Here is a 22,924-nt window from a genome sequence, read left to right on the forward strand (position 1 = left end):
ATAAGAACATAAGAAATAGGAGTAGGAGTAGGCCATCTAGCCCTTTGAGCCTGCCCCGCCATTCAATAAGATCATGGCTGATCTGAAGTGGATCAGTTCCACTTACCCGCCTGCTCCCCATAACCCTTAATTCCCTTATCGATCAGAAATCTATCTACCCGTTTCTTAAACATATTCAACGAACATGTTACATATGCCCCGTAAGAAAGTAAAACCTGACTGGTCTCCTAAGGCGTGCACCTGATGAGCAGACTTTCCAGAAGAGCTCAGGTGAATGCATTGCTCATGGAGGAAGAGGATGAAGCTTGGGCTCTGCCCTGTGGAATGGGGGGGCGGCGGAGGTTGGAATTTTCTGGTGAAGACTTGTACACTGAGGCGGCCTTTAAAATTGGACCTCTGACCTATGAGAACCTTGCCCTCTCATCTTGCCAGCATTATGTCGTGGGAACAGCCCTTTGAGATTTTGGATTCTATGTCCCTAACGATAAGGCAGAGAAAGTCGCCCTTGCTGCCAAAGTCGCTTTTCCCACCCACTATCGGCCTTTGCCAATATCCAGGAAAATTTTGTCCTGTATCTTTGCAAGACCAGCTGTTTCCTTCCTTTTTATAAACAATTCAAGGCATTACATCAGCCGTGAATGGAACAATTAATATTCTGCATTACACGCGACACATTGTTGTGACTTCAGCAAATTCTTATCGAATATGTGTAGAATGATGTGCTCCGATTCAAAAACCTGTTTGATTACTAAAGTTGTATTTTTACTTACACCCATAATTACTCAAATGCATAGACCAAAACGTACACGAATGCCAAAAATCATCTGCTATCTCTTATTTTTTATTTACTGCTCTTGTCCCACCATCAGTAGTTTCAATATTGGATATTACAGGCAATATTATAGATTGTGTGACAGTCCTGTAATATAATTAATATAGCTAAGTATCTGAATGAAGGCCACTCTGGGATTTGGCTTCGTTGTGACTTGGATCGATCAGATGATGATGTTTACTTGTTGTGCAGCAGAATGAAAGGGCTCACTCCCTCAATAAAAAGCAAATGAGAATTGGTGTTCATGGTCCAAGTCCACACCAAAATAACTTTGAGGAAAATGATTTACTAGAAATGTATGGGCCAATAAGCTGGAAGACCCAGGGTGACACAGTAGTTGCTTCACAGTGCCAGGGACCCAGGTTCAATTTCGGCCTTGGATGACTGTGTGCGGAGTTTGCCCGTTCTCTGTGTCTGTGTGGGTTTCGTCTGGGTGCTTTGGTTTCCTCCCACAGGCCAAAGATGTGCAGGTTAGGTGGACTGCCCATGCTAAATGCACAGGCTTACGAGGATAGGATGACAAACATGGGTAAGATGCTGTTTGAGAGCCAAATGGCTTCCTTCTGCATTATAGGGGTTCGATGGAGGCCAGGCATACAATTATCAGCTACAGACGCAAAATTTGCTGACAACCTCAAGAAATAACTATTGGCAATGTTAAAAATAAGCTACCTTTTGTATGGTGATGAGCAGATCTCAGTAAAGCACTAAAACATCCAAGCGAAGGATTCAGATCTCACCAGGGACAAGTACGCACTCTTCTGTGTGGATCTGGGCTGCTGCCTCACGGAGTATTCTTCAGCACAACAGATCATAAAGAATACTAAAAAGTTGTGCTCCCAGGCTGCCTGAGGGCTGTCTGATGTGCATTTCATTCTAAATCTAAAGCAGTCATTGCTCAAGCAAAAATGTGGTTTATTAGTTAAAATATGCATCAGTATAAACCTCATCAAATTTGCCCTTAAGCTAACAATTTATTTTCGCGCACTGCTCTGACCATCCAATAATTTATGCATTAACCAAAAACAAATTTATCACCTTCAGCGTACAGAATCAGCTTCTCAAAAAGAAACACTATCCAACGTACCAAATAGCCTACAAATCCTGTAGCCAGCATTAGGAGTTAAAACACCCAATTCTTTCATAATTATACACTGAAATTAAAGTTTAAAACAAAAACCTTAAATGAAAAATAAATCTCTTTTAATGGTGTTGTACATTGATACATAGCTATTGCAAACTTGCCAGAGATTGATGCTGCTTCTTCTATGCATATGCAGCATGATCATACATAGCTGCCCCCTACTGTAAGGCAAATAAAATATACACTGTGGCCCCCATGTTTGTACCAAACATGCGACCCAATTATGCATTTTACTTGTATGCAACAGGCCATCTAGCAATAAGCAAGTTTCACTTGTGCACACCATCTTTAGAAACAGTGCTTTGTAGCCATTCTTCCATGAAAACATATGGAGCAGCACTTGCCAGGTGCCTTTGAATATGTCAAGTCAAAAAGGTAACTGAAATATCAAGCTTTCATGTCCTTTGTAAAAAATGCTCTTCTATACTGTTGTGATGTCCCCCAGCCTTGCATTACCTGTCAAAACAAGAAGCATACAAACACCATTTGCAATTTTCCACATGGAATTAGAACTTGTGGGTTAGGACAGAAACACAATGCCTTTGAACTGACTGCTTTAGCAACTGGTGGTCTGTTTGTAGGAAGATTTGATTTGGTGGCCAAAGCATTTACCTCACAATATGGCAAACAAAAGCACCTTTTCCCAACTCATCCTACATCCTGCCAGTAACACTCACACCCATCTATTCAACTCATTCAATTCTACAATTACACAAATCAAATGTCCAAAAGAACCCAAGCCTTGAATTTTGGGACATTCCCGACTTCAGAAACCCTACATGAGGTGAAGTGCTGCAGCAGTGAGGTGGGGTTCTCTGGGAGTGAGAGCCCACTGTCCCCAGAACAAGCGTGAAGGCAAATGGGTACAGAGGGAGGGCCTGCCTTGGTGCTCTGGCACTGTTTCCAAGATTTTAAAAGAAGTAATAAAACTAAATGCTGCCCCTCAGACTTCACACCAAACCAAAATCCGCCCCCATCCAATAAATGCTACCTCAAACCCTCACCCACCCCCATAGCCCTTGTTTTTTGAATTCAATAAAAAACAAACTAGAATTAAGACTTGATTTTTGGCCTCTTCTGCCATTTTAGCAATCTTCTGCAAAAATCAAGGCCCAGGATCAATTTAATCTGACCATGCTCCGAGTTATTGATGGCAGAGGGAATGAGGAGGAAAATAGAGGGGGGCAGGGGTGCGGGAAGAAGGAATGATAAAGGAAGAAAGAGGGAGGAGAAATGTGTGAGAAAGAGAAAAAGGTGGCATTTTCCATATAATATAATTTATCAGCTATTTTTCACTTCTATCCCTTATCCAAGACTAACCTCTGCTTAAACACCAGCCCCAGTCAAAAGGGCAAACAGCCAAACACACTGGGTGCTTCCAAATTTTCAGTAACTGTGCTTTGTAAACTGCACATCAGTAAAACGCTTTGCAAATTTGCTCAACAATGTGGTGCATGATGAATGTGAGGCTTTATAAGATAGTTACGTTTTGAACTATCTCAGTGAAAAACAGACTGATCCCAAGACACTGAATGTGCCTTCCATTAAACATTTCCCGTGCAATTATAATATCTCCCATATTTGTGATCCGGCATATACTTGTGTGAAAGAGTGATTGAAATAGATTCAATTGTATCTTTCCAAATAGAAAACGGAGAAAATTAGATAGCTCTTGGACATATACATGTTGGACAGAATGGCCTCCTCTCCTGTCTGATTCTATTCTATGAGTAGCCAAATTGAATTTAATTGGCTAGGGATCAAGACCATGACCCTCCTGTCAGTGTGGTGCAGCTACCTACTGGACCTGTGAAGGTACGTTTTCATGGTTTCATCCACACTACATTGGTACTGATTCAATGGTTCTTAAAAATATAAAGCTAGAACACAGGTGAAATGGCCACTTTCTCTCACGCACAATTCTGTATTCACCTTTGGTTCATCACTGTCCAGGAGAAGTTCTTCCTCAGCTTCGTTCATCTCCTCTGTGGGGTCATAGGTATAAACAGGTAGTAGCTGATGTCGCAGCTTGTCCAACCTTAGAAAAACGCAAGGAGAATTCATTACCAAATCCAGGACGATATTTGTGTTGCTGTTCTTGATTACGTATTCTTAAGAAAACATAATAACAACCAGATGTATTTAAAATTATCTACTGTGCCTTTAAGAAGTGTTTTTTTTTGTGTAGGATCTGTTTTAGCAGTTTGTTCTAACTGGTGCTGTTTGGATTGTAACTGGCATCCTCGATTGTTAGTGCAGCATCACAATTGCTCCAAATTGCTGGTATGTTTGTTTTAGTCTGAACTAATGCTGTTCTGCTTATTTTAGTGATTTGCCCTGTGGTTTTGCAGAGTAGTCTTGATTGGATTGATTGACAATTGTAGGTGATTGGGTGGAGCTAGGCTTACTCAGAACTCAAGCTTAGTTGCTGTTTGGATCTGAAAAAAGCAGAAATAGTTTTGTGTCTCTCTGAAGTCTGGAAAATGGTATCTGCCAGAGACTAGGTTTATTTCTCTAAAGTTCTGCTGTTTGAGAATATATCCTTCTCTGAGATTCTTCTGTATGAGAGTCAGAAGACAGGTGTCTGTCTAGATCTCTGCCAGAGGTGTTAAAAGGCTGGAAATCTAGCATCCACATGAGCATATTAATTTTTGATGCTAACAGTTTCTGAAGAAGGGATTTATGACTATGGGTACTGCTCAAATTGGAAGTATAGAGATTGATAACTATTAAGACTATAACTTGTCTTATTTAAGTATTTAAATTGGTGAAAGTGATGCTAATTCTTCTTGTTATATTTGAACTGTGTTCCTAAATAAAGTTTGTTTTGATAAAAACTTCCTAGTGGGTCACTTGAACCATGCCTGGAGTGAAACACTATGTTAACTAATGCCAAAATCAAAAGGAAAAGTTAGGTTCTATGCTAAGTTCACAACATACCTTGGAATTTCTGATCTTGTCCCTACCACCAGTCCAATACAAGAAATGTCAATTCTATTGACTGATTAATAACAAAGTTAAAGAACCTTTTTTAAAAAAAGGTGTAGACTCACTTGGTGGCTTAGCTGCTAAATACATTTTTAGTATGTGTGCCTCATTCCCACACTGAACAAAGTGCCAGGTTTGAGCTCCAGTTTGTGTGGAGTTAGCTGGTTACAATGGTAGGCTGTTACAATTGGGACCCTCATCCATCAAAGGATGACAAAGAAAAATTCTAGCTAGACAGTCCCTGGTGACAGCTGCTGGATGAATATTTGTGCAGCAGGGACCATAATCAGCTGTGGTGCTTAGTGAAAATTTATTTTATGTTTCCCCATCGCAAAAATTGTGAGCGCCATTTTACTATTAAATGTTCTGTGTAATTGCAACATTTGTTCCATCCCTCTCTGGCTCAACTCGCTCTGCTCATAGAATCCATCCTACAGTGCAGAAGAAAGCCATTTGGCCTATTGAGTCTGCACTGACCCTCCAGCAGAGCATTTTACTCGGGCCCTATCTTCGAAACCCCACATGTTTATGGTAACAACACCCCCCAAATCTACACATCTTTGGAAACTAAAGGGCAATTTAGCATGGCCAATGCACTTAACCTGCACATCTTTGGATGCAGGAGGAAACTGGAGCACCGGAGGAAACTTATGCAGACATGGGGAGAATGTGCAAACTCCACATAGACGTCACCCAAGGCTGGGATCAAACCTACAACCTTGGTGCTGTGAAGCAGCAGTGCTAACCATTGTGTCACCATTCCACCCTCAATATCACTTGGATATATTGGCAGAGACAGGCCAGCATGATGTCTTCCAACCTAATGCAATGCCCTCAGAAGAGATAGGGGGAAGATATTGGAGAGAAGGAAAATATTACACTGGAGTGATTAAAGATTACATTGGGTTTACACTTATTTTGTCTAAATGAAAATGCAACCAATGTTCCCTGACATCTTCCCACTCCACTTGCTAAAGAATACAATGTTATGCAATACGAATGTTGCAATATAATTAGAAGAATAGAATACCTACAGTGCAGAAGACGGCCACTTGGCCTACTGAGCCTGCACCAACAAAAATCCCACCTAGGCCTTATCCCCGTAATTCCTCATATTTACCCTCTGACGCTAAGGAGCGTTTTAACATGGCCAATCAACCTAACCCGCACATATTTTTGGACTGTGGGAAGAAACCCAAGCAGACATGGGGAAAAACGTGCAACCTCCACACTGGCAGTCACCCAAGCCGGGAATCAAACTTGAGTCCCTGGCACTGAGGCAGTAATGCTAACAACAGTGCTACCCTTGGGATAATCTATAATATATGGTGCAGCTACATGTAGGCTTTTCCCTCTCTCCTTCATCACTTAGTTTCCGATCAGAATACTTTTGAAAACTAAAAATGAGTTCCATATGACTCAACAGCTGCTTTATTTAATTTTCTCAGTGAACAGTTAAGCTTGGTCATGTTTTTTCCTCCCTGGGAGCAACATGGTACAAATGGATGTGATTGTCTGTAGCCGAATCACAAGGTCAATCAATTTAATTAGTTTAAGTCACTTGATCTGCAACATCTCAACTGCAGTTCTCTCAACAGCAAGAAAGTATTTCTGTCGATTGGGGAGTCCAGGCCTAAAGCTTAGAGCCTGATCATTCGGAAGTGACATTTCCGATCAATGTGTGGGAGAAATTTGAAACATCTTTGTAAAAGGCAATCAATGCTAATTTTGTTCATTTTAAATCTGAGATTGATGGAATTTTGATAACCAAAAGGTATTAAGGAATGTGGGGAAAAGGTGGGTTTATGGAGTTACGTTGCAATTGATGGGTTAAATGGCCTACTCCTGATTCTATCTTAAAACCCTGGTCATTGCCATTTTTCACTTTGTATTTCTTTCCCCACACTTCCTCCAGCCCCTTCACAATATTTTTCCCTTGCTCTCGAAGGTGCTGATCCTATTGAGTAGAATTCCACATGTCACAGAGTCATAGAGTGATACAGCACGGAAATAGGCCCTTCAGCTCAACCAGTCCATGCCGACCACGATGTCCTCCCAGCTAGTCCCAATTGCCCACGCTTGACCCACATCCCTCTAATCCTTTCCCATCCATGTACTTACTCAAATGCTTTTTAAAATATTGCTATTGTACCTGCCTCAACCACTTTCTCTGGCACCTTATTCCATATGCGCACCACCGTCTGTACGAAGCTGTCGTCCCTCAGGTCCCTTTTTAAATCTTCCCCTTCTCACCTTAAGCCAATGGCCTCTAATTTTCAATTTCCCTTCCCTGGAAAAAAGACTATATGCTTTCATCCTAAGTATGCTTCTCATGATTTCAAATTCCTCAATAAGGTCACCCCTCATTTTCTTATGTTTTAAGGAATGAAGTCCTAGCTTGGCCGACCTCTCCCTGTCACTCAGGCCCGCCAGTCCTGGCAACATCCTTATAAATCTTATTTGCACTCTTTCCAGTTTATCAATGTCTTCCCTATAAAAGGGTGACCCTGTACACAACACTCCGAGTGTGGTCTCACCAACTATTTATACTGCAACACAATGTCCCAATTCATATACTCAATGCCCTACTGATGAAGTCCAATGTACTAAAAGCCTTCCTCACCACCCTGTTTACCTGTGATGCTGCTTTCAATGAATGATGTACTTGTACTGCTAAGTCCCTCTGTTCCTCAACACTCCCAGGGCCCTACCATTCACTGTATATGTCCTACCCTGGTTTGAATTTCCAAAATGCAACACTTCACACTTATCTGTATTGAATCCATTCGCCAATCTTCAGCCCACTTCCCTAACTAATTAAGATCCCTCTGTAATTTTTGATAACCTTCTTCGCTGTCAACAATACCCCCTAATTTAGTATCATCCACAAACTTGTACTGTACATGCGCATGCAAATCATTTATATTATACACGCCAACCCTTCAGCCTTAGAATAACATTGATTATGGATTCTGATTAAAAATATATCTTAAAGATAAATAATATCTTAAAGTTTGCCAATTCCAAAACGATACAGTTTACAAGAGATACAATATTACTGTGCTTAGCAGAGTGTTCACAATGGACTTTGGTCTCAGACAGACAGCAATTCTATCTTCCTAGAAACATTCTATTTATAAAGTACTTATAAACTGCTGCACCCCTTTGAATTATATCAAGATATAAAGCAATCATGTACTTTATATATTCGATGCAGAGGTAGCCCAAATCATAAGCCAAACTATATTTAGATACAGAACAGAAAAGATGCTCTGTTAAATTACAGAAGATTGGTAATAATTACCTGCGTCTCTTCCGAATATACATGACCTGGTTAAACAAAAAAAGTGATTCAGTAAAGACCAAGTTTGATATCTTTTTAAATTTTCTATTAAATTTACGCAAGTACACAAAAGATAATGTATAAACAATTACAGACAGAAGGAAGTCTATTATATAAGTCTATTATTTATGAGCAGAATTAGGCCAAATCAGCCCATTGAGATGGTATATGCACAGTTTGAGTATAAATACTGCTGCTTCACTTTTGTTAATCATATTCCTGTGTACTGAACAAAAAGGCTGAGATAAGAAAGGAGAATGGGAGGAGACTCGGGTAGAGTATAAACATCAGGACAGATTAATTAGGCCAAAGAACCTGGTTCACTTCCTAATTTTTCATATTTATGACTCTTCTATATTCTTATGCAAAGTTTAGTAACTGCAACATTCAATCCTCAAATAGCAATTATATTAGAATATACAAACAATCTGTTACGGCCAAGAGAGAAAAGCAAAAGTGATTCTATAAATCCTTCAAAATCCAAGGACATTTGAGCTCAGGATATTACATTTGCCAATACTGACTTCGCTATTCAACATTCAATACAACAGTTTTACATTTTCCGTCATTCTTTCAAGACATTTCACACATTGTGGTACATACTCAGAAATGTCAAAGTCAAAACTATTGTGTAATTGTGCAGCTAGGAAATGTGGTTTACCATGGCAACAGTGAGTCCGATTAACGTCAGAAGGAAGAAGGGCACTAGAACAGATCCTGCAACTGTATTACTTTCGACAACAGGAGGCACAGTCGTTGAAGAGTTATTCATCGCCAAATGCGTCTTACACTAGAATAATGTTCATCTGTGGTAGAACCATGTGCTTTCATTCACAAGATTTTTGAGAATGGAGAACTCAGTCTTACAGGAACGGTAGGACCTTTTGTTTTCACTAAGATGCTGCACCAAAACCCGCAGCTATGTCATTCTAGTTTGTCTTTGTTTTTGCGTTTATGGCCATACTTGGAAGTTTCACACCCGCATATCTAAAACAAAAGACAGAAAAGGTTTAAAGAATGGACAAATTAGAGTTTCCAGGTAACATGCAGAAAGAAGTGACACTATTTGTAACAAAACAGTTTAGAATCTAGAATAACAGGATCCAACACATTGCTGCAAAGGTGATTCCAATTGAAACATTAATAAATTCTAGTTACAAATTCCTTCCTTGTTACACAGATGAATATTTAGATCCAGTATTTGCAACATCAAACAATGTAGATGCATGAGAAAAAAAACTAGGAGATATAAGGAAAACAATTATGTATAAAAATACTTTTGGTCACTAACTCTTAGCCAGCTGGTTGATGGTGTAAACAACAATGTAAGTTTATATCATGTATTTGATAGTAAATTATCCTGTGGTGTTTTGCACATGGGTATATGGAAAAAGTGCACTGTTAAGGAGGGATGATCAGCTTGTAGAGGACCAGGAACGAAAGCCTGCTGTTAGGGAGAGGGGAGATTTGTAAAGGCCTGGGATTCAGGGCTAAAATGCGTGAGAAATTAGGGGTAGGATTTTCCACACCACCCTCCTCCCTCCCCTGCATGTGTTTCTGGCAGTGAAGGTGACCCTGGTCCTGCTGACATCCATAGCATTTTGCATGGTTCACACTCTGACACCAGGGAAGCTGTCATGGGGGGATGTTTGCCATTGATAGAACTGGAAAATTCCTGCAGAAAGGGCCAGAAATGTAAGATCTATGATGCTGGGATTTAAATAGATGGGAAAGATTGGGGTGGGGGAGTGGGGAACCAGGCAAGGCAATTGCCTGCCTTGATTTTGGAGGAATTCAGAAACTCCTTCAAGTGTGTGTGTGTATGTGTGTGCGTGCGCGCACACAGAGGAGTGAAATTAACAAGGTGGATGAATAGCCTGAGGGTTACCGTCGCCATCCAGGCTGACACTGGAAATGCATGTAGTTTTGACTGAGGAAACTTGGCAACAAGATGCACTCAGCAGCGTAACAATTACCAGATTTTTGTGACGTTGGAGTGAGGGATGAATATTGGCCAGAACACCGAGGAGAACGCCCCTACTTTTCTTCAGGATGGTGTCACTGGATCTTTTACATCAGCTTGAGTGGGCCGATAGGGCCCTGGTTAAACATCTCATCTGAAAACCAATATCGCAGACAGTGCGACGCCCTCTCATTACTGCCTTGGAGTGTCAGTCTTGGTTTGGTGCCCAAGTCCTGGAGTGAGACTTGAGTCCAGTGAGGAGGCAGTGCTCGACATGTTCAAGCCAAACCTTTATGACTTGGCCAATTGCGGACCAGATTTGCTTGAGTTTATATCCATGAGACATAAAGAAGCATAGGTGGGAGCTACTTTAGTGGAATAACAGTGGTGGAAAACAGTGACATATTTGCTGGGAGCAAATATAGAAATAGGAGGTGACAACACAGATAGTTAAATCAACTTGGCTCAAAAAGTCTAGGGCTAGAGACAAATAAATAGGTTGAGGTTTTAAGATGAGGTTCTTTTTCATGACAAACTGGAAGCCAAAATTCTTCAATATTTTTCCAATGCCTCAAGTGCAGTAGAACAGAATCCTAATACACCTCCTCTCCTATCCCAAAGTATCAGATCAGTGTTAGTTAATTCTAATAATTCTCCTAGGCAGGAGTAACAAGGAAGATAAAACATGGGAAGAAATGTATGCAGAGGAAATCAGCACTACCATTTGAAAACAGTGCCAACATTAGTCCCTTTATTTGTGTCAGCGGTGGCTTGATTGGTAGCACTCACACTGGACTCAAGTCTCACTCTAGGACTTGGGCACCAAACCAAGACTGACACTCCAAGGCAGTAATGAGAGGGTGCCACACTGTCTGCGATGTTGGTTTTCAGATGAGATGTTTAACCAGAGCCCTATCCACCCGCTCAGGCTGATGTAAAAGATCCAATGACACCCTTCTGAAGAAAAGTAGGGCGTTCTCCTTGGTGGTCTGGCCAATATTTATCCCTCACTCCAACGTCACAAGAATCTGGTAATTGTTATGCTGCTGAGTGCATCTTGTTTGCCAGGTTTCCTACAGTGACAGCATTTTAAAAAGTACTGTACTGGTAAAAACTAGGCAGCATTGGGCCGTAGGGCCTGTTTCCATGCTATAAATCTCTTTGTTGTGAATCATTTTAAGAGGCCCAGTCATTGAGGAAAGCACTATACAAATACCAGGTCTTATTGTTTTCTTTAAAAGACAATCAATTTTATACCACTTGAAGCATTTGAGGCACAGACCTAGATTCCCATATGGAAGCCACCACCTGGATGCCCAGTAACTTTCTGATATCCAGGCCACGGGGGCGGGGGGGGGGTGCGGTGGTCAGGAGATAGCAAATAGTGCATATGATGGCACATTGGTGCTGTTACTGAGATCTACGTAATAATTCAATGAATGCAAGACCAAATTCCATCATGTCAATTGGAAGGCTTTTTAAAAATACCAGAAACAAAAAGTTGTTATCCTTTTGCCTCTTCAGAATATATCAAATGAACTACAAACTCAAAACACAGGCCATATGGATTTTGGCCAACACCAAGGCCCTGAAATAAATCAGCATATTGAGGGGATGACAATCAGAAGGATATGAATGTGCAACTCTACAAAATGATATTTTCCAAATTTGAGCCTTTTTGAGCAACATCCACTGGCTCCTTTAGCTACTCTGATTAGGCTGTTCAACACACTGGAAGTGCCCGCTGGAGCTTTTGGACATAATCAGACATAAGTCTCTGTGTAGTTTTAAGTAGAAAAATTATTTTCCTATAAGGACACTCCTTCACTTCCTTGCAAATGAAGATCTTCATCTGCAAAACTTCAACAAATGGGGAAGTGGGGTGGGGTGGGATGGGGGATCTGGGGTAGAATCAGAGATAGAAAAGAAGTATTATAGAAGAGAATAAAAGATGTGGTAACAGGGCACTTAGAAAATCACAATAGAATTAAACAGACTCAGATTTATGAAAATAAAACTATTGACAAATTTGTTAGTGTTTTTTAGATATAACCAACAGTGCACATAATGAAAATCAGCAGGTGTGCATCTCGATTTTCAGAAAACGTTTGATACACAAGGGCTCATTGCACACAATTAGTAATATATGAACATGAAGTAAGGATTAGTTAATAGACAGAGAAAAGAGTTGGAATAAGTAGGGCATTTTCAAATTGGCAGGCTGCAAGCCATCATATGTTTAAGTACTTGGGCCTCAGCTATTTACAATCTTAATTAATGATGAATAAGGGATAAGGGACTGAGTGTAATGTATCCAAGTTTGCTGATGATACAAAGTTAGTAAGCGATAAAGAGAAAGTTTATATCAGGTTGTGTTAGAGGGCAAAGTGTGAGATACAACTTGACAATATGGGAATTTATCCACCTTACTGGGCAAAATAAAAAAGCTGGATTTTTTTTGAATAGAGAGGTGGGAAATGTTTTCCATTCAGAGGGACCTGCATATCCTTGTACACAAAATCACAAAGTTAGCATGCAAATACAACAAGCAAGTAGGAAACCATATGGAATATTTGCTTTTGTTATAGTTTCCTAGTTGTTTGTTGTATCTGCATGCTAATGATTTTGTGTACAAGGACACAAGAATAAAATATATCTTACTACAATGGTGAGGCCACACATGGAGTACTTTGTACAATTTTAGTCTCCTTATCTAAAGAAAGGCATACTTCCCTTAGACAGAGTGTGCTGTTCACTGAATTAGTTCCTGGGAAGAGGGAATTGTCCTATGAGGAGGTATTGAGTAAACCGGCCTATAATCCATGGACTTTAGTAGAAAAATGATCCAATTGAAACATACAGAAGTGGCTGGACAGGATAGTTGCTGTGAAAATGTTTCCCCTGACAGGAGAATTAAACATAGGGTCATATGCCAGGATTTTTCAACCCTGCCACCAGCAGGCAAGACTGAAACATTTGGAGAGCCATTGACGTTTTAACAGCTCTCCAAATTTCCCTATCTGGCCCACAACGATGCCGACCAGTGTCAGGGCTAGAAAATGTCAGCCATGGTCTCAGAATAAGCACTCAGCAATTAGGCCAGAGATGAGGAGACATGTTTTCACTCAGAGTTGAGAATCTTTGCTATTCCCTACCAAAGAACTGTGGATGGTCAATCATTGATTATATTCAAGACAGGGGTCAACAGATTTTGGATATTAAGGGAATTAAGGAATACAAGTCTGAGGCAGGACAATGAAGTTGAGGCAGAAGATCAGCCATGATCTTAATGAAGAGAAGAACAGGCTCCAAGAGCCAAATGACTTACTCATGCTTCTCTTTATGTTTTGACAATAAACACACTGGCTACTTAAAATATTTTCAATCCAGCATTATTTTGATATTTAGGTGCTAACATGATATTCTGCGTACATGGTTTGAACGTAATTGGAGTTCTTTTTTCTCCTGCTTTATTTCTATAAAGATTGTTTTCATGGTTCCCTTACAGTGTCATATAAAAGCATTCAGATGGGGGTTTCTCATGCCAATATTGTCTGAGATCACCTTCAATTTTAACTCACATATGGGAACAATTCACGTGAAGATGTATGGCTCCCATTTTTTGCAGTAGGAAGTCACTGTACTGAGAACATATCACTTTGATTGGGGGTGTTTGAAAAGAGACAGCATCAAGGCCCTGATGCTGAATTGCAACACTGAAAGCACAAATACATTCAACATGACACCACACAAAATGGTTACTTGCTAAATGTTCAGTGCTTTCTATATTTAAGAGTGTGTGAAAACAGCCAACTGATGCATTAATTAAAAACCAGAGTTAAGAGCTTAGATTTCATTGAAAAAAAGAAGATTCCACAATTTAGCTGATCCTGCCAATAGAATGCATAAACATTATCTTGATTAGCACACAGCCAGCCACCGAATCTTCACTTAGCTTTTGGAATTCGATAAACATTTCAACCTAAGGAGCAAGCAAGATCTTAACAACTTCAAAAACTGACACAGCCCTCAAGAACCTAACAACCACAGCAGAGCTGTAAAATATGAAAAAGGTTTTTGGAAGCTAGCCAGAAAAAAAGACTTGCATTTACGTGGCATCTTTAATTTCCTCATGGCAGTGCTTTGGAACTGTAGTCACCATTGCAATGCAGGTAAACATGGCAGCCAATTTGCCCACAATGAAATCCCATAAAGAGCAGAGAGATAAATGACAAACACATTGTCATGCTACACAAATAGTTTCTTAAAAATACATCTGTTTTAATGACAAAGCAAAGAATCATACAGACTCAAAACATTAACCTTTTCTCTCTCCACAGACACTGCCAGATCTGTAATGTCTTTCTAGCATTTTCTGTTTTTACTTCTGTTTTAGTGGTATTGGTTGAGGTGTACATGTTGGTCAAGATAACAGGACAATTTCCCTGATCTTCTTCATATATCATACAAATTGTTTGAAAGGATAGTTTGGTATTAGTTTCATGCCTCACCTGAAAGACAATATCTCCTATATTGCAGTATACCCTCCATACTGCATTACAGTAACAGCCCAAACATATCTCAAGGCTCTTGAGGGGGATTTAACCTGCAACTTTCTGATCAGGAGGCGGGTGCTACCACTAACTAAATAAGTGTGATGCCCAAACCTTAATCTATAAAAGTATTGCTCACCTCTCGTTGTTGACCTGCATTGGCTCCCTGTCCACACACTTCTATTTTCAAATTGTCTTGTTTAAATCCGTTTGTGGGTTCATCCGTCACAATGTTGTAACTTCCTCCAGTCCTGCAACCCTACTCTCTGAATTCTCTGTTCCCTCGACTTTTGCCTTTGCACCATCACCAGTAACTGTGCCTTCAGCTGCGTACTCCCTATGCATAAAACCCATCTCTGACTAAGCTTCTGTTGATCCCTGGTAATGTCTCCTTCGTTGGTTCATGATCCAATTTTACTTGAATGGCCTTCTTCTCACTGCAGATTCAACAATTGCGATGTTACTCCATGCTTTTGTGAAATGCTTTGGAATGTTATTCTATGCAAAGGTGTAACATAAGAAACATAAGAAATAGGAGCAGGAGTAGGCATAAAGGCAAGTTAACGTAATTGGCAAGACTTCAATTATCACATTGTTCTGCATAGTCATTACTGCCTGCGTCATCTTTTGGTGTTTACTGGAACAGGCTACACAACTTCCTGAAATCCTGTCGAACAACATTGCTCAAATGTCACCAAACTGTGGGGAGATTTCCTAAGGCATAGCTTTCCCTTAAGTAGGAATTAAAGAACAGGGTGGCCTCACAGCGCCAGGGACCCAGGTTCAATTATGGTCTCGGGTGACTGTGCGGAATCTGCACGTTCACCTGTGAGTGTGTGGGGTTCCTCCGGGTGCTCCAGTTTCCTCCCACAGTCCAAAGATGGGCAGGTTAGGTTGATTGGCCATGCTAAACTGCCCCTTAATGTCAGGGGGATAAAGATGTGGGGATGGGACCTGGTTGGGATTGTTGTCAGTGCAGGCTCGATGGCCTCCTTGTCACTGTAGATTCCATGATTCTATAAGCAGAAATGAAAAAAGGAATTTATGTCAAGGGAGCAGCTTGCTATTGATAGTGACCTTCAATACATGGTCACTCAAAATCTGTTATGATCACCAGCACCATTTTGCATAATGAACAGCCTTTACAATAGTGAACAAAAAGACCTTAAGTGGTCAATGGGGAAAACTGACCATTTTCTGGCTGTTCATATACACCTGGAATTGCCCATAGGCTTTGGCATTGGAATTCGGGAAGATCAGAAATCTATTTCAGTGTGGCAACTTCTACAGGAAATCTGGAACCGCAGTGAAAAGGACAAGCAACTGTGCACCTCCTTAAATAATCGGATTGACATGTAGCATCCGAACTCAGAAGTGTAAGTTAGACAAGTTAATTAAATGCTTCTTTTGTGTAGAAAGCAAAATATAAGGGGGGTGGAAATAGAATAGAATCCATACAGTGCAGAAGGAGGCCAATCGGCCCTTCGAATCTACACTAACCACAATCTCACCCAGGCCCTATCCCCATAGCCTCACGCATTTACCCTAGCTAGTCCCCCTGACACTAAAGGGCAATTTAGCATGGCCAATCCACCTAACCCACACATTTTTGGACTCTGGGAGGAAACCGAAGCATTCGGAGGAAATCCACACAGACATGGGGAAAATGTGCAAACTCCACAGAGACAGATTAAAAAAAAGAACCAAAAATAAACATTTTTATAAAAATTACTCACAGTTGAATTTTTTCTAAATCGCCAACATTAAAATTGAATGAATGAGACTCCACAATTGTAAAAGTGAATTTTCAGTACCAGGGAAGTATTTTTTTAAGGCAATTATCATGCCATTAAAAAAAACACACACAAAAATGGATAAGACAAAACTGTTTTGATATTTAGTAGTAATCCATCACATGTGTACAACAACTTTGCATTCTTTAAGCACTTGAATGCAAAGGGCTGGATTTTCAGGTTGGGCACTGAAAATGCAAATTGAGTTATTTCACAGCTTTGGAATCCCAAGCCCTTTACCTCTGTCCTTGCTGGCCATATTGTTATCTACTGGAGACATAGACAGGCAAGGTTTAGGTTGTCTTCGACTCCCTAGGTAGGGTTGAAAGAGTATGGATGCCAAAGTGGGCTGGTTCTGCCCACCACTGGGGCATTGATTGAGCTTTCCACACTATTTTTGTACCCCAAAGCCCTCAACTCTCTCCCATACACAATTCCTCCTTATTATTCTCCACTGATCCTCCCATGTCCCCTCATATCCCCATGCCCTCTAATATTGTGCACAGCCATTCACCCAGAATCCACAGCGTACAGTCCTCAGGAGCTATGGAATGGGAATCCTTTGAAATGGTATTTAAAAAAGTACAGTTCTCACAATCGAAGGTGCTGTGCATTTACTGGCATCAGTTTTATATTTCTGGCATTTTAAAATGATTTCTCTCTGCAGAATGCCCTACAGCTGTAGACATGTACATGGTGCTGTCACTAAGATGGCAAGTACATATGATGTTAAGTGGAAGGAACAGGTCAGGACAATAAGAGAACTGCAGTGCTGTACTTAATGACAAAAATCAAATTAATCTCCACCTTGAATAAGCATAACAAGTGAACATCCAAAATCACTCTGAAGTAGAGAATTCCAAAGGTTCAAAACCATTTTACTGAAGACATTTCTTTTCAACTCAGTCCAAAATGGCCAACACCTTGTCCCGGGACTATGGTTCCTGGTCCTAGGTGTTCTAGCTACCATATCCCAGCATCTATTCTGTCAGGCATCCAAGATATAAATTCCAGCAAGATAATCTCATTCTTCTAAACCCATAGATAGAAAGGAGGATATGGTCCCAAGTCATAATTTAGAGTAGAAAATTAGACAACAAGATCTCAAGTATAGTAATCTCCAAATTACTCCCTGTGCAAGTGAGTATAGAAACAGGGGGACAAGACAGATACGCATAGCTGGAATTATGGTGCAAGACAAAGAAATACCTTCACCAAAATCCCTTTATTTATAATTCCAACAGCAGTATTCAGAGTTCCATTGGTCAGCAGTCTACCTTCAGGAGCACCAGACAAACTGGCATTCCTGGTTAAATACAAGGAAAAGACTCTCTGACTGGCCCATCAATTGACTCCTTAATCAGGGAATTCATATTCCAATAGGCCAACCTCAATGGCCTGATTGAAGTCATTACAGAGTTTTAGATTCTTGGGACATTGACACTGGTTCTGGGGGAATTGGTAGCTATAGAAGCCAGTCAGGTTTCACCTGAACAGAGCTGGGTCTGAGCTCCTCATGGGGCATTTTCTAATGCCTTAGGGGAGGGTTTAAACTAACTCAGCAGGGGTGTAGGAGCCAGGAGAAAATATCAGAGCAGAATACCAAGGTGCACAAGGGAGAAACAGGTAGTGCTAGAATGGAGAAAAGTAAGCTAATAGGTGGAGTCAGAGTAAGCAAGAACGTAAGAAAGTCTAAATCAGGGTTACTGTGCATGTATGTGAATGCACTGAATGTGGTAAACAAGATTAGTGAGTTACAAGTTCAGTTTGCCACGTAGAATTGTGGTGTTGATGACGGAACAGAAACCTGGTTTACAAAAGGGCAGGACTGGATGTTAAATATTCCTGGATATAAGGGGTGGGTTTTTCTCCCAATCCGCAGCATGTTTTGCAGTGACGTCTTATAGTTCTGCTGTTATCAACAGGATTTCCGTTGAATGCAACCCTCACTGCCGGGGAAACCCGTGTTGGGGGTGTGCCAGTGGCAGGACTGTAAGATCCTGCTGGTGTGAATGGAAGCAAGATTTTGGTGAAGGTGTTTAGGAAAGAAAGAAAGAGAGGTGGGTTGGCAAAATTGATTAAGGACAACATTGCAGGGTGAGAGAATGAGGCTGTCTTAAGATGGGGCGGGTGATGGGTGTCCACGAACAGAATTGATTTTGTTAGAACAAAGGAACAAAAAAAAAGGTGCAATTATATGGCTTTGTGTCGTCTATAGGCAAACACCTAGTGGGAAGGACATAGGGGAACAAGTCTGCAGGGAATCTGCACACTGTCTGTGTGGAGTTTGCATGTTCTCATTGTGTCTGAATGGGTTTCCTCTGGGTGCTTTGGTTTCTTCCCACACTACGAAGATGTGTGGATTAGGTTGACTGGCTAGGGTAAATGTCTGTCAGTGTCATGGATTTGAGGGGTAAATATGTGGGATTGCGGGGATAGGGCCTGGGTGGGATTGTGGTCAGTGCAGTCTCGATTGGCCAAATGGCCTTCTTCTGCACTGTGGGGAATCTATGATTCTATGAAATTATAGAGAGGTGCAAGAAGTATGGAGTACCTATAATGGGGTACTTTATTTATCTGAATATAGACTGGGATAATGATATTGCGAAAGGCAGGGAAGAGCATGAGTTCCCAGACTGTGTTCGGGATAGTTTTCTAAGCAATATGTGTCCTATCCAATGAAAAGGAGGCACTGCAAGACTTGGGAATGAAGTGGGACAAGTAGATCAAGTGTCAGTGGGGGGAACATTTAGGGAACAGTGATTATTGTATTAGAAGATTCAGGATGACGATGGAAAAGGACAATGGAAAATCCAAAGAAAAACTGGGGAAAAACCAACTTCAATTGGATAATAATGGGTCTGGGTCCAAAAACTGAGAGCCAAAGATTAGCAGGAAAAATGGTAGCTGAACGATGGGCTACCTTCAAAGAATAGATGGTTCAGTCATGTATGTCCTCTCAAAAGGGAAAGATACAACAAACAAATCCAGAGCTCCCTGGATGACAAAGGAGGTATAAATTAAAGATAAGGAAGCAAAACTGCTTATGACAGGTGTCAAATAGAAAATACAAAGGAGAACCAGGCTGAATATAAAAGGTTTAGAGGGGAGGCAAAAAAGCAAGCAAGAGAAGCAAAGAGGGAATATGAAAAGAGACTGCCAGCTAACATAAAAGGAATCCCAAAGTCTTCTATAGGCATATAAATAGTAAAAGGTATTAAGGCGAGTAGGGCAGAATCAGGACTAAAAAGGGAAGTAGGGGGCATGGCTGAGATACTAAATGAATATATTGCATCTGATTTTATCAAAGAAGAAGATGCTACGCAGGCTATGGTGAAACAGGAGGAAATGTAGTCATGAGAAAGGTTCAAAATTGATATGGAGGTGGTATTGGATAGGTTACCTGTACTTTGAAGTTGACGAGGCACTAGGACTGGATGAGATACATCCAAGGATACTGAAGGAAGCAAGAGTGAAAACAACAAAGGCACTGGCCATATTTTTTCGGTCTTCCTTAGACTCGGGGTGGTGCCAGAGGACTGAAGAACTGAAAACATTATGTCCTAGTTCACAAAAGGGTGAAAGCTGAGTGCACAAACTACAGTCTGTTTAACTTCAGCGGTGGGAAAACTCTTCGAAACCATAATATGAGATAGAATTATTATCACATGGACAAATGTGGACTAATTAAAGAAAGCCAGCATCGATTCCATAAGGGAAAGTTGTGGTTAACAAGTTGCTGGAGTTATTTGATGAGGTAACAGAGAGGATTGATGAGGGAAATGATGTTGATATGATATATGTGGACTTCAAAAAGGCATTTGATACAGTGCTGTACAACAGACTTGTGTGCAAAGTTACAGTTCATGGAATAGAAGGGACAGTACAACATAGGTACAAAATTGGGTGACAGGAAACATAGAGTACTGGTTAAAGAATGTTTTTCATGTTGGAGAAAGATTTGTAGTGGAGTTCCCAAAAGGTCAATATTGAGACCCTTGCTTTTCCTGATCTATATTAATGGCCATCCCTTTGGGTACAGAGAACAATTTAAAAAAATTTACACACAATACAAAATGGGGAAGCATCATAAACTGTGAGGAAGACCATATAACTTCTAGAAGCTGATAGATAAGTTAATAGAGTGGGCAAATAGGCGCCAGATGAAGTTTAATGTGGAGAAATGTGAGGTGATACATTTTGGTAGGAAGAATTTGGAGAAGTAAACTCTAAAGGGGTGCAGGAACAGAGGGACCTGAGCGTATATGTGCATAAGCCATTAAAGGTGGCAGGACAGGTTGAGACAGCAATTAATAAAGTATACAGTCCACTAAGTTTTATTAAAGGGACGTAGAGTACAAGAACAAGAGGATGTTGAACTTGTGTAAAACACTAGTTAGACCTCAACTGAAATATTGCACACAGTTCTAGGCACTACATTTTAGGAAGGATGTGAAGACATTAGAGAGAGCATAAAGGAGGATTTATGAGAATGGTTCCAGGGAAGAGAAACCTCAGTTATGAGGCCAGATTGGAGAAGTTAGGACTCTTTTCCTTGGAGAAAAGAAGGCTGCGGGGGAGATCTGACAGAGGCATAGATAGTACTCAAATATCCCCATGGAATCTTCTCATTCTAAAAATCTTTGTTTTTGCTCTACAAGTCTAATTACAACTATAGGAACCAATTCAGTACCAAAAAGATTGTATGATGTTATTATAAACTACAAAGGGTAGTGAATATAGTCCAGTGCATCACACAAACCAGTCTCTTATCCATTGACACTATCTACACTTCCTGATGCCTCAAAAAACATCAGCCAGTATAATCAAGGACCCCATGCAGCCTGGACATTCTCCCTTCCACCTTCTTCTATTGGGAAAAGATACAAAAGTCAGAGATCACGTACCAATCGACTCAAAAACAGCTTCTTCCCTGCTGTCATCAGACTTTTGAAAGGACCTACCTCACATTAAGTTGACCTTTCTGTACATCCTAGCTATGACTATAACACCACATTCTGTATTCTCTCCTTTCCTTCCCTATGTATGGTATGCATTGTCTGTATAGCACTCAAGAAACAATACTTTTCACTGTATACTAATACATGACAATAATAAATCAAATTAAAATTTACATGCTTGAAAAAATCCAGGAAACTTTTCCTCGTTCTGTACAGAACTCCAGGGACCTCAGGAGAAAGGGACTCTGTCACTAACAAGAAGTGGCTTTCCCCCAGAAACTTCAAGGAGGGTCCTACAAGCGTTACTGATAATCCAACTTACATCAAAGTCCAGGAAACCGACATCTCCTTCCAGGTACCATTATCTGCCTTAGGTTTCCTGCTAGGAGACCCAACACACATCAGGATGTCCTTGATCCATTAAAATTATTTGTGTTTCTGATCAAATGAACCCTTTAAATAATGAACTAAGAAACACCAGTTGACGAGAGAGTTGTTCCTGGTAAACAGGTTTGTCGGGGCTCCAATTAGACCTGTCAAGTTGTTTTAACGCAACAGGTTAGAGCTGTTGCAGCGATAGCTTTTACGGGAGACAGCCGTCTCACAAGACCAGGAAGTCAGCGCAGTCTCAGCTGCATGATACACCAACAACCAGGGACACTGCGCTGCACAGAGCCCTGCAAACAGTCCATCCACCTCCACCCAGTCCACCCCGGCAGCGTGCAGCACAGACCCATTACAACCTTCTCTTACCTCCACTCAGATCTTCCCTGCTTCATAAGCGGAAACAAAAAACCCACACCCTCCACAGCTTCTCCATTGACTGACAGTCAGCCCAACCACTTGAGACACCGGGACCAATAGTGTACCAATGGCAAAAAACCAAAGGCGGTGCTCCTGAGAGCCCGGAAGAGTTGCAGCGATTGTGTTAGAGGAGAGGCAGCAGTGAAAGATAGAAAGGGCATCAGCATCAGAGCATCACACCAGATAACATGAGGCATTAGAAGCGAAATTTATTTGTACAAGTAGGAAGGTATCCCTTCTTTAAATATCTATGGCTCGGTTTATTTTTAAAAGTAAAACAAGGGCACTGCAGATTGGGTCAGCCCCTGAGAAGAAAAGGAAAAATGATGATTTATTATTTGATTTCGTGAACATCAGGCCGCTGGTGTGGAGCCTTCCTCGCTGGCCACTCGTGGGCGATGTGCCTGCTTTTTACCCGTATGTATGACTGTCATAAAGGAAGTAAGAAGTCTTACAGCACCAGGTTAGGGTCCAACCAGTTTATTTGATAGTAACCTCACAAGCTTTCGGAAACGGTGTTCCTTCGTCAGGCTTGTGGAAGGT

The 22,924-nt window shown here is 40.9% G+C and overlaps 1 protein-coding gene across 2 annotated transcripts; it reads right to left on the bottom strand.

Annotated features, from left to right (window-relative positions):
- Nucleotides 1-2,018: 2,018 nt before the first annotated feature.
- Nucleotides 2,019-22,439, bottom strand: smim29 (small integral membrane protein 29). Of its 2 annotated transcripts, none has more exons than XM_080210062.1 (5): nucleotides 22,331-22,439; nucleotides 8,969-9,294; nucleotides 8,269-8,294; nucleotides 3,909-4,014; nucleotides 2,019-2,432 (listed from the first exon to the last, which is right to left on the bottom strand). In XM_080210062.1, the coding sequence occupies exons 2-5, from the start codon at nucleotides 9,077-9,079 to the stop codon at nucleotides 2,364-2,366; spliced, it is 312 nt and encodes a 103-aa protein (XP_080066188.1). In that variant the 5' UTR covers nucleotides 9,080-9,294; nucleotides 22,331-22,439; the 3' UTR covers nucleotides 2,019-2,363. The 2 variants fall into 2 exon arrangements, with proteins under 2 accessions (XP_080066188.1, XP_080066190.1); XM_080210064.1 differs by lacking the exon at nucleotides 22,331-22,439 and adding an exon at nucleotides 14,963-15,301.
- Nucleotides 22,440-22,924: the final 485 nt, after the last annotated feature.

The sequence above is a fragment of the Carcharhinus amblyrhynchos genome, chromosome 22 (genome assembly GCF_965287045.1).
Source record: "Carcharhinus amblyrhynchos chromosome 22, sCarAmb.v2.hapA, whole genome shotgun sequence".
Lineage (NCBI taxonomy): Eukaryota > Metazoa > Chordata > Chondrichthyes > Carcharhiniformes > Carcharhinidae > Carcharhinus > Carcharhinus amblyrhynchos.

Coding starts and splice junctions, on each gene's coding strand:
- smim29 (XM_080210062.1), bottom strand. CDS start 9,079: ATGAATAACTCTTCAACGACTGTGCCTCCTGTTGTCGAAAGTAATACA. Junction 8,295..8,968: donor TCGGACTCACTGTTGCCATG/GTAAACCACATT, acceptor TTGTTTAACCAG/GTCATGTATATTCGGAAGAG. Junction 4,015..8,268: donor TATATTCGGAAGAGACGCAG/GTAATTATTACC, acceptor CGTTTTTCTAAG/GTTGGACAAGCTGCGACATC.